General features: G+C 44.0%; 1 protein-coding gene across 1 annotated transcript in view; it reads left to right on the top strand.

The window, feature by feature from the left end:
- Nucleotides 1-22,479, top strand: part of CNKSR3 (CNKSR family member 3) — an 87,141-nt gene that overhangs the window by 37,141 nt on the left and 27,521 nt on the right. Inside the window, exon 2 of the mRNA XM_075924474.2 lies at nt 14,193-14,356. Coding sequence (XP_075780589.2) covers nt 14,193-14,356 — 164 coding nt within the window. The remainder of the gene's footprint in view (nt 1-14,192; nt 14,357-22,479) is intronic.

The following is a 22,479-nucleotide window of genomic DNA, read 5'->3' as shown; positions in this document are numbered from 1 at the left end:
GCCTGCCCCTGCTGCTGTCCTCTCCCCTCCCCCCCCAGGTTTCTGTAGATGCTGCTGGGGTAGAGCACCATGGCAGGTGCGGAGCCAGGGCAGAGCTCCGCAGCCAGCTGGCTCTGCGGCTGGGGCTGGAGTTCTGCGGCTGGGGACAGAACTCCCTGCTGTGCAGCCCGTATGTGTTTTTCCCCCCCCCTCCTTCTAAGCCCCCCACACATACATACTGGGTTGCTGGTGGCCCTTAATGTGCTCCTGTCCTCCTGCCACACCTCCCTGCTTTTGGGCTCTGTGGTCCATGCCAGAAAACGGATGTTGCCAGACCAGGGAGTCCCAGTTAAGGGAGGTACAACTTGTCTGCATGTCTGTCTCTGTGTCTGTGTATGCACATTGGGTTTTTTTTTTAAGCAAACAAGCCAGCATGTGCAGCTGTAGTGATTGGAGATCATCTTCACGCAGAGTGTATGTAACTCATGGGTATTTCGGATTCTGAAATATATGGATTTGTACTACAGTGGCTTTCTGCTAACATTGTCTGTATTTTCAGTGTATAGACAAACTTACCCAGCTGCACTTTAGATCGTGTGGTATAGCATTGGTGGTGGTATTACGATCTATTTTTCAGTATCAGGTGTAGTGAACGTTCATGGTTGGCTCTTAGTCCATATCTTCATGCCAGATAATGTTTTTATTGCGTCATTCTGGTTATATCTAAATTAAGTTACTTTACCCTTTTTAAACACTGATGTGTTGGTACAGTTCATTTTTCTATTTATATAGCTTTCCAGGTATTAAAGTACTATTTTGCCTGTAATTCTAAATCTTAAAAACTAGGCCATGAATAACAGGAAGATCCCTAGGGAGAATAATGGGAATGACTTATAACTCTAGCTGAAGATAACAAGAGACCCATGGCTCTCATAATGTTATATCTAAGATTTGTCTGAAAATGAGCAATTTTAAACATGAATTGTGGTTGAGCTTTAGCCAATATTTCACTTGGAATGGGTCACAGGTAATTTTTCCCAGGGATGTCTTTCACTGAGTATGCTGTTGTGTTATACGGTATGCTCCTAGTCTACTGTATATTTGAGTGAGTGTGTCTGTGCGTGCGTGAGTGAGTCTGTCTGTCTATTCAAGAACTCCTAAACAGACCACCAAATTCAATATGCAGCTTCTTATCATACCTTAAACTAAAGTAAGGATTTGGTTGTGCCAGGAAAATGGGATGTGCCTCGAATGGGATTGTTCTCATAAAACTATACAGAAGAGACAGACAATCATCAGGCTGGGGAACGGGTCTTGTTGGGAGTGTCTCCCCCCCTCCCTCTGGGACTGCCTTAGCCTCAAGCCGCTCAATTCCACCCTTGTACAACCACCCTTGAGAGAGGGCAGGGGGGCTAATTTCCTTCATTTGTACAAGGACATTGCTGGCTGTTCCCCTTTGTTAGGGAGCCAGGGGAAATTGCACAGTTGGCTGCATTTCTGACTCTGGCTGGGGAGCACAGGGGGAAGATCAATCTGGACCTGCCCCCAGATGGGGGACATTACCCCTCCCCTGGCAGTGCCCTTTGGAGCTGCAGCAACCATGGAGAGGTGCTTCTCACCTGGCCCCAAGCAGCTGGGATGAGAGAGGGCTGGGGCAGTCCTCTCTCTCCAGGGCAACCTGCATACTGAACCCCTCATCTGTAACCTCACTCCAGAGCAATGATTTAAATGAAGAAAAACATTGAATTAAAGATCCAAGCATTGCTGGGTAAATCTACAAGGGAATACTTGCTTGTTTTGTCGGTGAAAACTTTGTAGTTAGAAATCATGCTTCAATCTGGATTTGTAAGTTCCAGAGTGCATTGCCATTTGCTTTTTATATTGCAACTTGGATTAAAATCTACATGAATCAGGGATGTAAAAGGTTAACCAGTAAGCATTTGACTTACTGGCATGCCTACTGGGGTAACCAGTTAACTGGTGGACTGGCCTGGCAGGAGCAGCCTGCAGTGTGGTTAAGCCCAGATGGGCTGGAGCAGCCTTCTACTGTGGGATCCTGGTTAACCAGTTAAACATTTTGTTTACCAGGTTAACTTTTTAAACAGGCTTTTACATTCCTAAAATGAACAGCTATGCGTTCATCCCAAACTGTTTTTCATAGCATTATTTAGAGGGCCCGATGTTTGCTAGGCTTTCTCACTGGAGTTTGAAACTGTGGGTGTATTTTTCTCATTTAAATTGTCATGCTTTAGTTCAATATTAAACCTTTACCTCCCTTCTTTTTTTTACTTAAATTATTTGAGATTATGGAGAGATCTTATGCCTCTCTGATATTTAAATATTCTCAGATTTAGTGCTGTTTAATAACAAAACTATGAAAAGGGTAAATAGTTTCTTTTTTTACAAATTATTTGCCTAAGGTGCTGCATGATCAAACCTCTAAATCAGTCAGCATGGGACACAGCAATACTGGTTTCCATATATTGCCCTGCTAATGCATGCTATCCAGAAAGACTGCTTCTAGCTTCTGCACTACAACAGATGCTGCTCCAAAAGTTGTAGCAATGGTTGGTGCCCCAGCCTAGGTAGGGCCCATGTTTTCTTGCTACTGTGTTAGCCAATTCTCCTTGGCGTGACTGCAGTCAAAAGGGAGAAAGATACTTCAGCCTGCATAGCCATTCAATTAATCAAAATGACACACATACCAGTTCTGATCAAGTTAAGTTTTATCATGAATGGCCAAACTGCAACTCATGAGCTGCTTTTTAGAGTTCAAGTGTGGCCTGCAGAGCCCTGCCCCCATATTCTCTCATTCTCTGCCTACTACCTTTGGGGTGGGAGGAGAAGGATCAGGTCTTCTACCCTGCAGCAGGGTAGTGGAGATACAGGCTTCTGCCAGAGGTGACTGGTGCCTACTAAGGCTATGTCTAGACTGCAAGCCTCTTTCGAAAGAGGCTCTTTCGAAAGATACTTTCGAAAGAGCGCGTCTAGACTGCACGCGGAATTTCGAAAAAGCAAGCCGCTTTTTCGAAAGAAAGCACCCAGTGAGTCTGGATGCTTTCTTTCTAAAAAGCCTGTTTGCTGTCAAGAACGCCTTCTTTCGAAAGAGCACTTTCGAAAGAAGGCGTTCTTCCTCGTGGAATTAGGTTTACCACCGTCGAAAGAAAAGCCGCATTCTTTCGATTTAATTTCGAAAGAACGCGGCTGCAGTCTAGACGCAGGTGAAGTTTTTTCGAAAAAAGGCTACTTTTTTCGAAAAAACCCCTGAGTCTGGACACAGCCTAAGAGAACAGGGGGCACAATTTAAAGGTTTGAACCCTGCCCTAACAGTAATAGTCACACGCCTTCTTATCTTCAGTAGCCTCTCTCTGTAACTCCCAGGTGTTTGCTGCTGCCTCTCTATGTAGAGTTAAAAGCTGGGAGCTGCAGGAAGGGGCTGCTACTTCAGCTCCATGTGAGAAGCAACAGCAAAAGCATCTCCTTTCCCATGGCCATAAGTCCCGGTTTGCCAACTCTAGCCACTGCCATACAAGGAGGGGGCCCAGTGGCACTACATGATGGAGTAGGGTCCCCAAACCCTGGCAGAAATCTGGGGGAGGCATCCCTCCCCTATGTTGTTTCTGACTTTTGCATAGAAAGGAGGGCCTCTTGGGACTTCATTCCTGTAGCACACACCTGCAGAGGTTCGGGGTTTCAGCAGTAGCATGGCTAGAGCCCTAATGGGCCCTTCTCGGCTCTTGAACTTTTAAAGATTGTTGCATGTGGCTCAGAGGGTCAGTAAATTTGGCCACCCTGTTATTAAGGATGTTAAATTGCAGTTAATTGACTAGTCGAGTAGTCATTGGAATTGCCATCAACTAGTTGATAGGCTCTTCTGCATTCCTCCTTGGAAATGTACAAGAGCCCCCATTGGGGCTCTTGTACATTTCCAAGGAGGAATGTGGAACTCCGCGTGCAGCCCAGGGCCAGCGGGAACTGGGGCTGCACGTGGCATGCCTGCTTTGCAATGTACAAGAATCCCCAGCTGAACGGGCTCCATGCTGCCCTGCATGTCACATAGTGCCTGGGATCAGCTGGGGATTACTTGGTTCCATGGTGCATTTCAGCAGAACCTGTGATCAGCTGGGCAGTCCCCAGCTGACCTTAGGCTCCAGGTCACTGCCCCTTTGAAACACCCATCTCAGCTGTGAGGTGCTGCCCCTTTAAAACACCGCCTCCGCATTTCAAAGAAGCAGCACCCTGGAGTCCGGGGTCAGCTGGGGACTCCCGAGCTGACTCTGGGTTCTGCGTGGCATTTACACAGAACCCGGGAGATTCCACAGCTGACCCCGGGCTCCATGCGCTGCCCCTTTAAACGCCGCTTCTGTGTTTGAAAGGGGCAGCGCCACACAGCTGAGCCGCAGATCGCTGTGCGGCAGCAGTCCCTTTGAAATGCCGCCTTAGGGTTTCAAAGCAGCAGTGCTGCACAGCTGATCCCTGGCTCAGCTGTGCAGCACTGCCACTTTGAAGTACCCCTTCTCCATCCCCCTCCTCCCCCCGCTGCCTCTATCTGATAGAGGCAGGAAGGGGGAAGAGGGATGAACTAGTCGACTGACTATCCGATAAGCATTTGCTTCTCAGATAATCGACTGGTCCTTAACATCCTTACCTGTTATAGTAAAATATTTTGGTTTTATTTTGTAAAAGGGTTATGGATAAATGTGGGCTATAGGGACTTAATTTCTCGGCAAAGGTTTTTAAAAATATTTTCAGGTCAAATATATGTACAATACAATATCCATCATGTTGGGACTATAAGGAAAACAATTGTTACACAAGATATGCACTGGGATCTAGTGGGACAGTAGGTCCATTCGCAAAGCTGACTGCTGGTTACCTCTCTTTTCCCTGTTGTGATGTGCATAGAAAATGAGAAGAAAGGCACTCTCCTAAGTGTGGCCACACTGGGAGGCAAACACCGGCAATTGTTTCAGTCCCATCTCTGGATGGCAATGAGAAGCAAGAACCTACACATCAGGTCATGCTGTTGTTGTTTGCAAAGTCAGCAGCGAGTCATCCTAGACTTAATCCTATGGGCACCACTCTTTGGCTGCATCATCAAGACCTACTTAAATGATTTGACAAAAATTTGGAGGTGTTAACATTCCCTGAAGTCAACTTGACTGTGTTAGGCCTAGGAGTTTTGTAAAAGTCATTTTTATGCAACAAAGAGTCTGTTACGTTGTGACTAGACCATTCTTTCTCTACTGGCTTATTTGTAATGTGATACTTTGGATCGGATAACAACTGTGCCTTGAGTGCTTGTGAAGCAAGTTACTTATACAACCAAAAGCACACATTGAAAGAGGGTTGATTATTTGGTCTGAGATGCTAGAAAATTTTTCAAAGATCACCTGGAAGTTTGTATCTTCTTTTAGCAAATCCAAAAAGCTGCCTAAGAAATGGTATAATATAATGATACTCTAAAATGTGATGAATATTTTAGATGATGCATGATAGAGCAAACCTTACAAGTAAGAAATACCCAGAAGCAGGTGCTGAATACCTATTATTAAATGTATTTTGGGGGTACAGTGGGGAGGGATTATGAATTAACACTGAAATTAGTTTCAACTTGCTCCTTTTAAAAACAAATACAAAAAAAAAGCTGTCCAGGGAACTTGAACTTTTTGATTTGCCGAAGACGTCTCTGGATGCGTCATTCCTTGACATTCCATGGGTTTCATAGGCTAGTGGTGTCAGTGATGTTAATTCAGAAGTAGGGCCCCACCAAACTCATTGCCATGAAAAATATGTTGTGGACTATGAAATCTGGTCTTGTATGTGTGTTTACCCTATGCTAAACACATGTCACAGGGGAAGACCAGTGTTTTGCTCAAATTGGGAGACCCCCTCCAAAAGGGAATAGCAGGGGAAGGGTTACAAAGTGGTGTTTTTTTTTGGATGGGGCGTTGGCACTGTATTGCCACCTTTACTTCTGTGCTGACTTCAGAGCTCTGCAGCCAGAGATATGCAGCTACTGGCTGGGCTGAGCTCTGAAGGCAAGGGATTGCCAGCAGCAGCACAGAAGTAGTAATTAGTCACTATATAATACCATACAATGCCAGCTCTGAAGGCAGTGTCACTGGCGGGTAATGCAGTGCTTCTGTTGCTTCACAGCTAGCTTGTAGCATTTCTAGGTCTTGTTCCCTTTCTTGTCTGCCTACAATGGTGCCTATGTGCCACTGGCTCCTCCCCTATTCTCTCTCTCCCATCTACCTTAATGCTGCCATGTGGTCCCTCTGACTCCTACAACTTTCATTCTCTTCAGCCCTGGAGTTAAGAAAATGAATGAATGGACTTACCTGATGATGATAAACATAATATCAAATATAAGAATTCAACACTATAGTATCAAAAAACATAGGTAGGTGAGACTCTTAGCTAAGGATTGTCATTCTTTAAAATGAGCACACTGTACTGAGGTAGATTTTCCTCTAGGAGGGGTTTCCCAATGGTAGATGTCAGTGCTAGAGTTGCCAGGTATCCAGTTTTGAACCAGACGGTCCAGTATTTGAGCTTTCTGTTCGGGAAACAAGTTAAGAAAATATAAATAAGAAAATAGAAATGTCTGATATTTTCTACATAAGATGTAATCTAGATTGTGATGTAATGTCAAGTGTGTCTGGTATTTTTGTTGAAACCATCTGTCAACCCTAGTCAGTGCTGAAGTAGTGGAGCAGAATAAGACTGTAATACCCTCAGTTATGAAGGTCAGATTTTTACAATGTTGGAATGTTTGCTTGAGAGTGACAAGGAAATGGATAAATCTTAGGCAGCCAACATGGGAACTATAAAAGGCTATCCAAACCATTAGGTGTCCACTTAATTGGTTTCTCCAATTAGCACTAGAGTTCAGCTATTCTTTTACAGCCAGATGCTGTCTTGGTGTTATCTGATAGGTTAAAGCCGTTAATTTGTTTTACAGAATGGAAAGTAGATACTGTTTTCTAAGTTCTCAATCTGTTTCCGTGTTATATCCTAATTAAATAGTCTGTTATTGCCCCAGCAAAGGGATTAAGCAAAACAAATCATTATTGCATATATGTGTGTGCTCATGTTGTGTTGACAAACCTTTTTATCTTCGGTATTCTTAAATCAGATTTATTCCTGAAATCTGTATTTTTCATTGCTGAAAGACTGGTCTTTTAAATAGTGGAAATTTTAATTGCCTGTGCACAGTGAGCAGTTGGTTATGGCTGGGACCCAACTTTATATTTTCCTTGTAATAGTTTTCTACGTTTCTTTTTATGAATCAAAATGACCTCCTTAATCATGACAAATTGAGACCTGGAAACTTTCTATAATCATTTAATTACTGGTATCAGTATGAATCTATAAACTTTCATATTGTCCTAATTATCTTGCATGGTTACAGAATATTAAGTGACTCCTGGGATGTTTTGAGTGTTGATGAAGGGCTGTTGTAGACAAGAGAGTCTAGACTGTTCTAAGGATCTATTGCACACCCCCACACCTTCCAAAAGTAAAGAGTGAGATTTGTACACTTTAAATAGACACTATGGGATTCCTTGGAGGATTTTCAGGATATTAGTAACATGAACCCGACTAGGATTCTTTAAAATAACTGGAAAATATGTTAACTCTTATGTCTAGTCTCTTTTGTACATACATTGTAAAGTGATATCACATATAATCATAATCTATTATAAACCCTTTTTCCATATCCCATATACTGCTGAGTGCTACTTGAAGTTGTAGAACTGTGGTGCCCATACTTTTCCTCTCTCCCCCCCCCGCCCCCCCATCCTTTCCCCATATGGAATCTGTCTGCCCCGCTCCATTATTGGCTCAGTAGAGGAGCTTGGGTGGAATGTGGAGCCAGGGCTGAACTGGAGGAGGAGCTGGCCTGGGGTCAGAGAGGGAGTGAGGACAGCACTGGTCTAGGGGCGGCGTGGGGGTGGAGCTGAGAGCCAGGTCAGAAGGGGTTGGGTCTGACCTAGGCCCCATTGCATGCCTTCTGGCCCCTATGCGGGTTAACACAGGCCCCTTTGCATGCCCCTGTGTCACTGGTGGTAGCTGACCTAGCAACGCTTTGTGTGTCCCCCCTCTTCCTGAAAATTCCTCCATTTCCTTGAGGTGAGCATGCTCCACAGTTTAGGGATCACTGTTCTAGACATATCTTTGGAAGTGGATTATAACATTGTATATGGACACTTGCCAACTTCATATACTGAATGGTTTTATGAGATGCAAGAGGAGTTCTAATTATCCTGAAAAAAATTAGCTTGCTTTTCTTCTAAACTACAGTGGTATAAGTTTATACCAGAATTGGGCCTTTCAGCCCTGGAGTGTGCTAATGAATGCTTTATTAATTTGCCAGGAGCTAGACTACAGGCAGTCCCCGGGTTACGTACAAGATAGGGACTGTAGGTTTGTTCTTAAGTTGAATCTGTATGTAAGTCGGAACTGGCGTCCAGATTCAGACACTGCTGAAACTGACCGCCAGTTCTGACTTACATACAGAATCAACTTAAGAACCCCAGGCGTCCCCAAGTCAGCTGCTGCTGAAACTGATCAGCAGCTGATTCCAGGAAGCCCTGGGCAGAGCAACTCTGCCTGGGGCTTCCTGTAGTCAGTGCTGGTCAGTTTCAGCAGAAGCTGACTTGGGGACGCCTGGGGCAGAGCAGCTGGGGTGCTGCTGGGTTGCTCCAGTAGCGCCGCTCCTGGGTGCTACTGGACCAACCTAGCAGCACCCCATCTGCTCTGCCCCAGGGTCCTGATTCAGCCGCTGCTGAAACTGACCAGCAGTGGCTGAATCGGGACCTGGGGCAGAGCAGCTGGGGTGCTGCCGGGTTGGTCCAGTAGTGCCCAGAGCGGGCGCTGCAGGACCAATCGGCAGCGCCCCAGCTTCTCTGCCCCAGAGTCCAAAACAAAAGCCTGGTCTGCTGGGGGGGGGGGGGGGAGCACACTAGCTGCGCGCCCCCCCCCCTCCCCAGCAGACCAGGGACATGGGGAGCAGAGCCTCTGAGGCTTTGCTCTGGCAAAGCCTCAGAGGGAGGGACCCCGCCGCGGCTGCGGCTTCAATCTGGGTGCCTGTGGTCTGCTGGGGACCGTCCCCAGCAGACCACAGGCTCCCGGACTGAAGCCGCAGCCGCGGGGGGGTCCCGCGCCTCTGAGGCTTTGCCAGAGCAAAGCCTCAGAGGCGCGGGGAACCGCCGCTGCTGCCGCTTCAATCTGGGTGCCTGTGATCTGCTGGGGACCGTCCCCAGCAGACCACAGGCACCCAGATTGAAGCGGCAGCAGCGGCGGTTCCCGGCGCCTCTGAGGCTTTGCTCTGGCAAAGCCTCAGAAGCGCGGGAACCCGCCCGGTGCCCCTGGTCTGCTGGAGACGGTCTCCAGCAGACCAGGGGCACCGGAGAAGCTTACGAACGGGGCTTTCTCGCCCTGACTTCCGGGGCGAGAAAGCCCCGTTCGTAAGTGCGGATCCGACATAAGTCGGATCCGCGTAAGTCGGGGACTGCCTGTACTTTTTTTTGTAAGTTGCCTTGCCATATTCCCTGCAGATAATGGATTGTCCTTCCTACTAGACGCACACGGATTGTTTGTAGCTTTGCTATGGTCCATTGTGTAACATCTGTGCTGAAATGGAACTGAAAAGTAGGAGATAAAATACTGTATTCCTTTAAGCCAGGGGTCAGCAACCCCTAGCCGATTTTCACTGGCACTAGAGGTGTGAGCTGAGCCCTGCCCCTCGCCCACCCCATGCAGCGGGGAGCCAGTGCTGCAGCTCCAGCCTCAGCCCTCACTCCTGCAGGCTGGAGGAACAGCTCTGGCTTCTTGCTAGGGCAGGGGACGGGAGAGGTGCCTGCATGCATCGGCCTGGGCGTGCAGCTCCTGGGAGCTAACCGCAGCCCTTGCTTCTGGCTACATGCTCTGCTTCGGGAGAGGGTGGGGCTCAGCCTGCTTTGTGGGGTTGGGCCTGCTCCATTGAGCTGGGACTAGGCAGCCAGCACATGTGGTGCACTGGGGCCTGAGCTGTGCCTCTCCCTACAGGCTGTATGCAGGGGGCCCCTTCCCCAGCAACCTGCTCTGCCTGGCCAGGCTGGAGCTAGCTCTAGGCAGCCCTGGGCTCTGCCTGCCCCAGCATGAGACCCACAGCCTATAGGCAAAGGGCTGGGCCAGGCAGGGAGGAGACTCTCTCTCTTCCCCCATCCCCACCCCCGCCGCTTCCCATCTCAGCACTGCTCCCCGTGGGGCTGCAAGTCCCAGTGTTGCCGTCCTGCTGGTGAGTGCACTGGGGACATAGGGATGTGGGGATTGGAGGGGGGTGAAGGAGATGAGGGGACAGGATGGGAAGGGTCACAGGTTGCACTGAGGGGCATGGGGCGATGCAGGGGATCAGGCTGGGGGGGTATCACGGGCCTGAGGGAAGTTGAGGGTGGGGATACAGTTTTACTGTGCAGAAGATGCACATTCCTTTACTCCCCACTTCTTTGCCTTCCTTCCCTAACTAGCTATTGATTGCATTCTCACCCTTTCACCTTTTCTGTGTTACTGCCCCCAATCACTTCCTGCCCTCAAACTCCCTTTCATACCCCATCCCATACCCTCTCCTGCTGCCAAACTCCCTTCCAGGCCCTGCCCTTCTTATCCCATTCTGCACCCCACCTCTCACCCAGATCCTGTATCCCACTTGCTAGCAGCCCTGTCCCGCACATTGAGCCCCTCATTTTTGTTCCCACCCCGAAGCCTAAGGGGGTCCACAAAATCCACTAATTTGGGAACCCCAGAAAAGTAAATCTGGCCTATGGGAAGCCCTGAACTTCAGTCTTCCCTAACCCTTTCCCTAACTTCATGGGGCTGGAGTGCCAGAAGAGTGAGGTGTCTCAGTTGGGGGCCACATCAGTGAGGGTTGGAGATTTTGAGAGTTCTTTGCTTCTCACTTGTTTGGCCCCCAACTGATTTTTCTGTGGGCCAGTGACCCCCCCCCCCAAAAAAAGGGTTTCCCACACCTGCCATAAATAAAGAAAACATTGAAACCTTTTGTGTTGGACATGAAGTTTGATCAGCTAACATGAAAAAGTTCAAACACTTAATCTGTTTAATAATTTAATTTTAACCGTTCTCCCCAGCTGCAGCACTAGCAAAATGGCTTGGGCATAATTATGTAAGTAATGGTGAGTTTCCACTAGCAACTGGTAGTCAGCAGAAAGGTTTGCATTGTCCCAGGTGGTCCACGGGGTGTATGGTGGAGAGAGTCCCTCCCCTGCTCCTGGGAGAGTGGCATGGCCCAGGAAAGGAGGGTTAAATCTTGGCACACCACTTCGGAAAGGTTGTGACCCCTGATTTAAGCACTCTGCATGTATTTGAGAGAGTATCTGAAGGACAAAGCTTTCTGGAAAATCCAAGTTCTCCTGAAGCATCTTGGTTCTGCAGATGGAGAAAACTGAAGTGTAGAAGAGAATCTCTGTATTGCTCAAACTTCATATATAAAATTGATAAGAACTGGAACCTCTCAGATAGTTGGAAGAGATGGAATGTTGCTAATGTATCAAGATACGTTTGAATGTTGTTTTAAAAAATGTTTTCCAAATTCTTTTGTTAACCAGACTTACATGAGTTTGTGTGAAACTTCTTTTGCCCTATTATGGGAACAAGAGGGGTTTTGGCTTCCATACTGTACATAAATATTTCATTCACATTATGGAAAATGAAACCGTGGGCAATAAATCTATTTGTATTCAGAATTAAAATATTAAAGAACTTAAACATATGTTCCTTTGTGGAAAAAAGTTTTAAAATCAGTTTGAATATTTGCCATAAAAATATTGGTTTCCAAGTGTTCATTTCCTGCTTTTGCATAACAATTATTACTTTTTCATGACTTTGGTCTTGACATGTTTACTTCCATGAGCAGTCCTTGTACCCTGGTATTGACTGTTTTGAATTAATAGCCACATACAGTAATTTGGTAGCATTATTTCAGTTTACTAATATTCTCCTATAGTAACCATGAAAGCATTGTTCTTAAGGGTTATTATAAAAAGCACAGAATTTATCTTTTAAATACATATTTTCAATAATAGATTCAGATTGATGATAGATACTCAAGAAGAGGAAACTGTAAATGTGGAAAAGTCCCAACCAAACGGAAAGGCACATTTATATTTCTCATGGAGATGTGCATGTTCATGTGCCTGAATATCATGTCCAAGAAATTTTGGGGGAAAAGTTATAGCAGTTTAAATGAAATGTAGTTGCTTGAGATGTCTTTCAATTGTGGGCTTCCAATGGGTAGTGATGGGAAACAGGGTCTACAGGGTAAGCATTAAAATTGGGAATGCCAAATATATGTGCTGTATCTGAGCCTTGCTTTAGATTTGTTTAAAAAAAGTAAATATTTTAAAAATGAAGGCAAGTTTTACTGGAAAAAGTATGTAGACGTCAAAAGGGAATTCGGCACACATCAGGAAAAGAAGACACTAGCTTCAATTTTCAGAACATTTGAGGACTCACTAAAATAGAACTTTAAACTTTAAATAAAACTGTAATAGGAGACAGCACTAGGAAATTTGTGCTTATCCAACTTGTCTTTGGGCACTTAAATAGGTGTTGGCAGCACAAAATAGCTTGATTTTTTAAGCACATGTATGTTGTGTGTGGACAGGAGTTGCGGCAGCTGGCACCCCAGGCGGAATGCGTGATTGGCGCCCCCGCCTGCAGGGCTGTCAATGGACTGATGACATCGTTGGGCGCCACGGGTGGCGGCGCCCTAGTCTGCCTATAGCCATGGGACGCTCCGGTGTGTGGATACACCTGCCCACAGTCTGACAACTAAGCATGCACAACTCTTAGAAGGGGGCAGGCTGCCTGATCCTATTTGTGTCGATTGTTGCTGTTCATTGCTTGTAGAGTGTCATTAGGGCAAGTCAAGTTCATTAAACAAGTTTCAGCCCCCAAGAACTTGCAATCTGCAAGGTTCCTGTGGCTAGAAATGGTAAGGCAGTAGTGACTTTATACTTTGCTGCTATTGTATGAATACACTGCATTGACTTGCAAAGTCCTTTTTTATTTTTCTCTCAGATATGAATATGGCAACCCAATATGTCAGGTTGTCACCTCTTGCGAGTTGATGACTTCCACTTGGTACTCTTCTTTCCTTGTTCTTTTTAGTTCAGTTCTGTTTCCATTGATAATGTGTGGACCCCTTCTCCCCTGCCCTTCCCCCCATTCCACTCCAATTTCACTATAAAGGGAAAAATAAATATTAACACTAAACTTTTGAAAACCTATCAATGCATTTTTGTCATCACTTACAGAATATTTTGGATATTATACAACTGTCAAGTATATGGGCTATATTTCAAATATGTAGTTCTAATGAGACTATCTATGCATTTTTTCAGATAAAGCAGACTAAATGAGTATGATTTTGTTTTTCTTTATTCTGTTGAATTGTGTCTGCAAATTGGAGAAGGGGAGTACTTTTAAATATTTTCTTTTAAAAAAAAAATATAAAAACAAAGCTAACTAGATTTCATCTTGACTCTGGGCCTTCAGCTTTTGCAACAGGGAATGGATGATTCAGGGAATGATAGTAAATGCAGTTTGTCTTGGATAAATCATGGAACTATTAAGACACATCAAGCATTATCTTGATTGTTTTGTCTTTGTTACTTCCCTTTCCCTTCAGTAGTGGTTTTCTGCTTTTTAAATTAGACTTTTTTCAAAGTACAGGGGTTGATTTTCCTTGCATCCTATAAAGCACATCACCTATCTTAGCTGTTAAATAGTACATAATGTTACTTGCAGTTCAAGTTTTTCTGTAAGGGGCTTCGGTCAGTCCTAATAACTAATTCAAGATGGGCCAAATACTAGTTGCAGCAGGCCTTGTTCCCCATTTGAAAATATCCCCAAAAGGAGTGCATTTCTCCAAAGCTCTACACTAATCTGAAGCTAAGCTAAGACTTGTTTATCTACTTGGGCATACTCCTGGAGGGTGTGCACAACTGAGAGCATATTCCAAGTTGGGCATGTGTCTGTTTTGCAGACGATTTGATGCGCTTGTTCTCTTTTTTTGCCAATATTCAACTTGATGTGAGGTGTCATTTGCTTGATAATTTGGTGTTACATATATTGGTGACAGCATTTCTTTCTGATGTTTATAATTAAACAAAACTGACCGTTTGTTTCTCTCACTTTCTTGTTAGGCTTGGATGATAGCCTACAGCAGTATGTCCCTAAATTTGAACGGGAGAAGATAAATGGTGAACAGCTGTTACAGATTTCCCATCAAGATCTTGAAGAGTTGGGTATCTCACGAATTGGACACCAAGAACTAGTTCTGGAGGCTGTGGATCTTCTCTGTGCACTGGTCAGTTATACAGTGAACATAAAGATGTGTCGTCTTGTATTGCAAATGAAACGGTAGAAAATTGCTTAATTGAGACAAATTCCACATTAATAGTTCTTGCATCTACCCCCCTCCCCCCGTTAATTTCAGTCTTTAAATACAAGTAATTTAATGTTGTTTGAGTGGCATTAAGGCAAAATCACATGGTCCCTGTTACTGTCTATATTGCAGTCAAGCAATGCATTGGTCATAAAAAATGACATTGGAAAATGGTAGATGAATAATTGTTGATACGGATTGGACTAAGCTAGCCACATCTCTGCTCCATGAATTAGCAAAGCTACAGATCTCTACTCTTGTAGATAATCGTAAATAGGCCTTTAAAATGAATTCAGAAATATCTATGGTAGGAGAATAGATCAGGTGGACACAAAAAAATCATGTGCCTGAAATGTCTCCTTCTTGCTGTATGGATTTTAAATGTGGAGCTGCTCTGGAATGAATGCATAAATTGCTGTCTGTATTGATGCTAAAGTATTTCAGATACAGTTTATTTAAAAGCCATGATTTGGGCACACTTTGAGTATGTGTTTGATGTAATGTTATGCACTGGAGCCAGGAATATATACAATTACATCACTGAGAATGGTGGGAAAGAATGCTCTGCAATTCTTTGGCCATTACTGGCCTACATTCCATTCACTATGTAACGTTTGTTGCACTGTGTTCTTCTTAAAATGGACAGAGCTTTTACTCCATGTGAAATGCGCTATTCTTGTTTCAAAAAGGTGGTACAGAGATCATTTGTTCTTGATTAAACCAAGGACAAAGGGGATATCTTGTAACATAGCAAATGTGTTTCGTCAAAAGAACTTTAAAATATTTTGTTCTAATACTTCAGCCAAATGTTAGTACAATAGCAAAGGCTTTTTTCCTAAATATTTCTGTGTATCAATTTTTTTAACTTTTAAGTGAATATTAACGGGAAGAACTGAACTATGATTCATGCTGTGGGGGTGGGGTGTAGTGTTACGGGGGTGGGGGGAAGGGTCTGGTGAAGCAGTAAATGTACAGTATACAGACTTGAGTGAAATAATGGATGTGGCAGCCACCCCAAGGCATTTTTCTTCTTACTGTTATATTAGAATAAAACAAAGCTGGATGCCTGCCAGAACCTAAAGCTGTGTTTTATCTGCTACAATTTCCCCCTAATTTCCTTTGTAGACAAAAGTTTTGACCTCAGACCCATTTCTGGAAATACTTGGGGTGGTATAGCTCAAGTTAATGCATCAGATAGAGTTCATATGGTATAACTGAAATGTCCTTGGTTGTTTTTTTTTGGGGGGGGGAGGGTAGATGAATGGGAGGTGGAAGGTATTTCTGTGTTATATCTGTGCCTTTGTTGTCGTCTTAATTTCTTTTTTTCCCTGAGTTTTAGGAAAGATGATGTTGTATCAAATGAGCCTTTAATTTTGGGCTCTGTTTCTGCTTTGTGTTTGCATGTCAGTAAGTTTTTCATGGCTTTGCTAATGCTTTCACTTTTCTTCTGAGGGAAGAGGTGATCTCCTTTCTATTGTCTCCACATCCTTTAGATACACTTTAAATACTAATGCAGTCAGGTATTTTGTGCTGAACTGACTTTTTTCCTAAATCTGAAAAAGACAAACATAATCCATAATTACCGTTAAGCATATTTTTATGAAGACTTCTTCCTCTGCCTTCCAAGATCTACTCCTACGTGACTGGGCACATACCAAATGCAACTGACTTCTCTGTGGCCTTGTCAGGATCTTGGTGTTTTTTCCACAGTCTTTATGAAAGATTGCCCTTTCCCCTCAGTTTTGCCTAGCATGGTTCTTTCCTGAATCTCTTTCAAGGGTGTCCTTTAGTCCCACTCCATACCACAAAAGCTCCTATGATTTTCCCCCTCTTCCCTCTCCAAAAAAAGAAAAAAGAAATAAAGAAAAGTAGAGTTGCTTTGGGAGCCTTAACTTTGGATGATAGGGTGAAAAGCAATGGGCTTAAATTGTAGCAAGGAAGGTTTAGGTTGGACATTAGGAAAAGCTTCCTGTCAGAGTGGTTAAGCACTGGAATAAATTGCTTAGGAATGTTGTACAGTCTCCATCATTGGAGATATTTAAGAGCAGGTTAGATAAACATCTATCAAGGATGATCTAGATGGTGCTTAGTCCTGCCATGAGGGCAGGAGAGTGGACTAGACGACTTTTCAAGTTCCCTTCCAGTTCTAGTATTCCCTGATTCTGTGTTGCATCACGGTGGTGCAGAACAATGTAACGGTATCTGGTGTGTCATCGTCTTCAGGAGCATGTGAGGAATTCAGCATCTCATCCGTGGTACAAGAACACCAGATTAAGATGTACGATGGTGGCATTTCAAAGGACTCCAGTGCAAAATGATTTCATAATAAGTTGTGCTTATGGAATTGACCTGAAAAATTAGATGAATCAAAAATACTAGTACAGATGCAAGTCTTGTTTTGGGTTAAGTGTACACTGCTGTGCTTGTGCTGTAACTGTCCATGGATAGAAATTTATAACTTGAGTTTGAGACAGAAGGAAATTGGAATCCATGTTAGGGATGTAAAAGGGTAACTGGTTTCCCACTTAGGAGCCAGCAGCGTCATGGGGCAGCGTCTGGCAGCTAAGCCCTGTAGTTAACTATGTAACTAATAGAATTTTGATTGGTTAATATTTTTTTTACATCCCTAATCCATGTATTTTCAGAATGTATACTTTCTGAATCTTCTATCCCTTAAGTCAAGTAGTTGTCAGATCAGTGCAGTGTTGTCTCTGTAAACTATAACATGGTTTGGTGCAGGGGGAAGGGGAACTGGGACAGGAGAGGGAAAGAACAGACGCACTTTGAGGTGTATTCTTTAAGCTGTACCCTGGCATATGTCTTGCCAATTAATGAATAACTAGATCGGCATGTTGGATATAATGTACTCCTGATGCCCCAGTTCTTTGTATGTTTTGATGAGAACTTTCTTGATGTATTGAACTAGGAAAAAATGTCCCTGTACATAATCAACAGGATTGTTTCTTCTTGAAATAATAAATAGTTAAAGCATTAATATTGGGTTGTACTAAACTTTTTAAAGCAAAAAGCCAATTTTGGGGGGCTTCAGCTATGTGCTAAAATGAATTAAAAGGAAAACCTCACTTGAGTGACGCAGTGTGTATAAATAGAGAGGAGAGGCATGACTGGAGCATGGGACTGGGAGCCAGCAACTCTCTGATTCTAATTCTGACTCCTTTGGTGGCCTCTGGTGAATCACTTAATCTGATCTTAAAGGTGGGGAAACTAAAATGAAGCGGATTATATTTAGCTACCTCCTGGTGATGTTGACGATTGACTGATAATCTGTAAAACATTTTGAAGATTAAAAATGTTGATTTGCATAAACTATGTGATTTTTAAATCAAAGTAGTAATTGGAGGGAGATCAAGCATCAAAATCATGTAGGAGTTCAGATCCCATGATATTAGGTAGATAATGGGAACATGAATAGAATGGAACCGAATTGAATCCAATCTGGAAACACTCATTTTCTCATAAAAGCAGTTGTGCCATTGTAGGTTCTACTTCAAGATGAATGTCTTACCAGTGCCCCGCTGTACGCATTTTTGTGTCCCTGCACTGGACTGATGACTGGAGAATGTTGCAGTATCCATTGGGCCCACACATGTACTGTTCTCCTCAGTACCTTCTCAACCATCTCTCTCTAGAGATGGAGTCTTAGCTGCCCATGTGTGGATCATTAATGCTTACTTTGCTAAATGTAACTTCCTTCAAAGGTTCTTTTGTTTCTTTCCTCATTCTGTTTTTCTAAAAAAAAAAAAAAAACAAAACAAAACAAACAAAAACAAACAAACAAAAAAAAAACACAACCCACCACATTGTGTTCTTCTGTCAACCTCCAGTGCGGAGAGGGGAAGGAGGGAGCACAAGGGTATGCCTGGCTGTCTGGGGTTTTGAGAAGTGTCCCACTTGCACCTGATCACCGAAAATTACTCCTAGTGCATCTACTGCCTCAGTGAAGGCCACATCCAGTAGAAGTGTTCTCTTGGCCAGCAGCTCTGCCTAAGATCCCACAAGAACAGAGAGTGCCTCCAAAACACCATCTTTACGGAGGCAGCTCTCTGATGAGCATGAGTTTTCCCCTTAACCTTAGACTTAGAAGCATTGGGGGAGAGGGGGTGTCAAAGACATGCATTGGGGACTCCTCTCTCAGGTCAAAAAAAGAGTGGCAATTCTCTTTGGAGAGCTCGGTGTTTACTGCCAGCGATTGCATCTCGCTTGGTATCATTGGTGCTACCAGCTCTGGGCCCACAATCCAGCACACATGCCTCATGGTGACCATTGGTACCCTGTACTGCTCATGGGCCCATCGACCCTTTGGGCACTAGCACTGTTCCACAAGATCGATCTCCTCATCTGTTGCCTTCTGTAAGAATGTCCCTATTGCAGCTATCTGCAGAGTGGTGACATGGGTGCCTGCCCATGTCTTCGCAGGACACTGTGCAATCATTGGGGGACTCCATCTCTGATGCCATCTTTGGTGTAACAGTAATATCATCGGTGGCTGAGCCAACTCCCAAGTCCTCACCCTCCAAAAAGGTGCGATTTGGTATTCACCTACAACCGGGCACGCAAAGAGATGCTTCTTGAAGAAGTTGTTAGTCACCTTGTGCAGTGAGCATGATTCTTCAAGATGTGTGTCTCAATGGATGCTCTAATCCATCTTCCTTCCTTCTGTGTTGGACTGTTCTGATTTATGAGAAGGAAAGAGGGCAGCTAGTCACACACTAATTAGCTTTATGGCACAGGACAAGGAAAGACCATGCATGCATGAACCCAGCGGGCCCTGCTACTGAAGTTCGCCGATCAGTAGTGCAGGGACACAGACGTGCAGCCACAGGGACACACATCTTGAAGTACCTTTGTTACTCCACAAGGTGAGTGACTGCTTGTTGTGCAATGATGATATCTGCTTGCACAAATTAGGCATGTTTTTGTCCCTCTGGGTGTATGCCTGAGTGCTTGAAATTCAGGCCTTGGGAATTCTACAGTTGGCCACTCTCCTGTCTCATTTGAAAGGTTCACAGCTCCATATCAAGTGGTTCTAGCTATTGAATCACTTGTTTGACTGTTGCTGTCCATGAGGGTTAAAAAGGCCTATAACATTTTCAGTCCCCAGTGAAGGAATATTCTGTGCACTCGCTTCCCTTGCCAGTGTAATTAGACTTTTCTGTTTTTCTGGCATTCTGCTACATTCACATTCTTGTGGCTGCAGGAGTTGGCTCGGCACTCAGAGCTGGTGGTGGGGAAGCAGCACACCAAAAACAAACACTATTGCAGCATCGTGTAAGAGAGGATGAAAAAACTCATCAGAATGCAGATGCAGGAAACTCATTAGAATAATAGCCTACTGTTTGTTTTTCTTTAAGTTGTAAGGTGGCAAGTTTATATGGCTTCAGAATGTAATGCTCACTTTGTTTATTAAAGCCAAAATTTTTCCTGCTCTAGGATGACGGAAACGTAAGGATATCCTCTCCTGTTGGAAGAGTAATGTTTCTTAGACTGCATCCTCTCTCATCTCAGCAACACATTTCTAGCTGTACTCTGGCTTCTATGTGCTCCCTTGTCAATTGCTTAACTGGGTTTGTGTGGTGGATACCCACTGGACTGTGGACAGAGGAGGGAGTTAGTTTAAAGGCAGTTTAATGCCTTTAGGGGGAGGGATAGCTTAGTGGTTTGAGCTTTGGCCTGCTAAACCCAGGGTTGTGAGCTCAATCGTTGAGGAGGCCATTTGGGGCAAAAATCTGTCAGGGATGGTATTAGGTCCTGCTGTGAAGGCAGGGGACTAGACTTGGTGACCTTTCAAGGTCCCTTTCAGTTCTAGGAGATAGGCAATCTCCATTCATTGCTTTCCTCCCCCCCCAACCCCCAATGGCTGGAAAATGCCATTATCTTTGGATTTTTTGTGGAGAATTCTGTAGGGCTTTTTAGGGTAGGGGGGGGGTGTTTTCTTTTTTGTTTCCCCATCACTTTTTCAGTCCAAGGTATCCCAGACTTCATTATGCACCTTTGACCAGGAAATCCACAAAGTATATGAGACTTGAGAGCACAACAACCTACATGAACAATCCTACACCTGGAATATTGCCCGCAAAGGTGGTGTGTGGGTCATGTAAGCTTAATGGAGTGGAAAGAGTCATTTTTTGAAGGTCGTTAGAGGGCTTTGGAAGGAATTCTGTGATTGGGAGGAGACCGAGAATGACTTAGATTTGTATAGGACAGCTGGTTTGATGCATCTCTTACAAATAAGTAAATCAGCACTTAGAAAATGCAGTTGAAAATCATCAGAAGGCTTCCATATTATGTCCATTTAATTACTCCTTGAGTTGCTGTATATTTTTTTTTAATCCAAAGTGATCTTTGTGCTGGAGTGGTGCTTTATTGACTTGGGCCATGTCTAAGCAGAGGTTTGTGCCATGGTGTTGGTGTAGCTCCAACTCAGGATCATAGGTAGTCTACACTAGGGCTTCTGTCATTGCTAAGGGTGGTGGAAATTCATCTGTGGAATAGCCTTGATGGGAAAATGTCACAAAAATCACAGTAGAGACAAGACACTAGAGACTAGAGCCAAACTTTTTTTCAAATATGGCAAGTAATTTGGGGTATTCCTGTTTCTCGGTACTCAGCTTCAGATGCTTTAAAGAGACTTTATTTTTCAGAAAGTGCTGAGGGATTTACCTGACCTCTAAACACCAGACTTGTTTAAGATGTTTCCAGTGAGGTATTCCAGATTAGTAACCACATTTGAAAATCTTGGCCTTAACCTCCGTTGTCTGTAGCAGTGTTTCTCAAACTGTGCTCCGCAGAGCCCCAGGGCTCAGCGAGACCTCTCTAGGGGCTTTGTGAGGCTGACAAACTGGAAACATCGATAGGTACAACACATACAATCAGTGGACTGCTGGGTCTCTGCATAAATTTTTACGCATGTAAAGGGCTCTGGAGCCCAAAAAGTTTGAGAACCGCTGGTCTATAGCATGGGTTTTGTGACTGACATTTGCATGGAGACAAGCTGCATATACCAACTGGATTCTAATTTTTGTTATTAGTGAGCTGGGCTGCATTTGAACTCCTGACTTGGATATTTCAGGTCCTCTATTATTCTCCTGAGCCATCTAGAATGCTATAGGTTTTACCTTAATTTTTTTTTGGGGGGGGGGGAGGAGGAAAAGGAGACTTCAAAGGCGGTTTTTATTCTTGTATGTAGTGTTGATGCTATGCACACACTTGCAAATAAATGCCCTTTCCTTGTAGGGAAACAATTAATGCTGATTATAATTCCATAGTCAAAACCCTAGTATAACATTTAAATTTGTGTCTATTTCCTGGTGGCTCAATGTTTGTCCTCCAGCAGACTTAAAGTTCCCCCTTACTTTTGTGGTGAATGGAACGTAGTTGTGCTGCCTCTGGTTTTCCACCATAGTATTGGGAGCAGCCAGACTTCTGTTCCCTTTAATGGGAGAAAAATGCAATCAGTACTCTTGTGTTCCAGTATGAATCAAATGATATGGTGGGACTCTCGGCCCTAATATTCTGAGTTCCTTCAACTCACAATGACTTTGGTGAAAATTTGAGATTTGTCACATAGTAAAGTCAGGCCTTCAGTGAGGTAATTTCTGATGGGTTTGTCTGCGTGGCATTCTGCAGCTGGAAATGGAAACCTGCTACATCTGAATGTTCAGAAATCAATGGACAGCTTTTCTACTTCATGCATGTGGACAGTACCTCCCCCTGCTTTCCAAAAAACAAGTTACCTGGTCACCCATAATAGGTTTTGGGGACTTCCTGCATTTTCTAGGAGTTAAGAGCATTGAGGATGACTAGGATTAATATCATACTTCCAAATGCCTAATATAGATCAAAGACTGCATTTTACAGAGCTGGTTGTCCAGTGGTGTCTAGTTTTATCATGTTACTTTTTCCCAAGCAACTTTTCTTTTGTCGAGAGAGACTCTTATAGGCACGTTTCTGTATTCTCCATCCCATTTAGTCTGTTTTGTGGGGCAATTAGCTTAGATGGACTTTCTATATACGCATACAAAGCT

The sequence above is a fragment of the Pelodiscus sinensis genome, chromosome 3, assembly GCF_052426305.1.
Source record: "Pelodiscus sinensis isolate ZL-2025 chromosome 3, ASM5242630v1, whole genome shotgun sequence".
In the NCBI taxonomy this organism is placed as follows: domain Eukaryota; kingdom Metazoa; phylum Chordata; order Testudines; family Trionychidae; genus Pelodiscus; species Pelodiscus sinensis.
The sequence above is the reverse complement of the archived record's forward strand: the minus strand, read 5'-3'. Positions and strand labels throughout refer to the sequence as shown.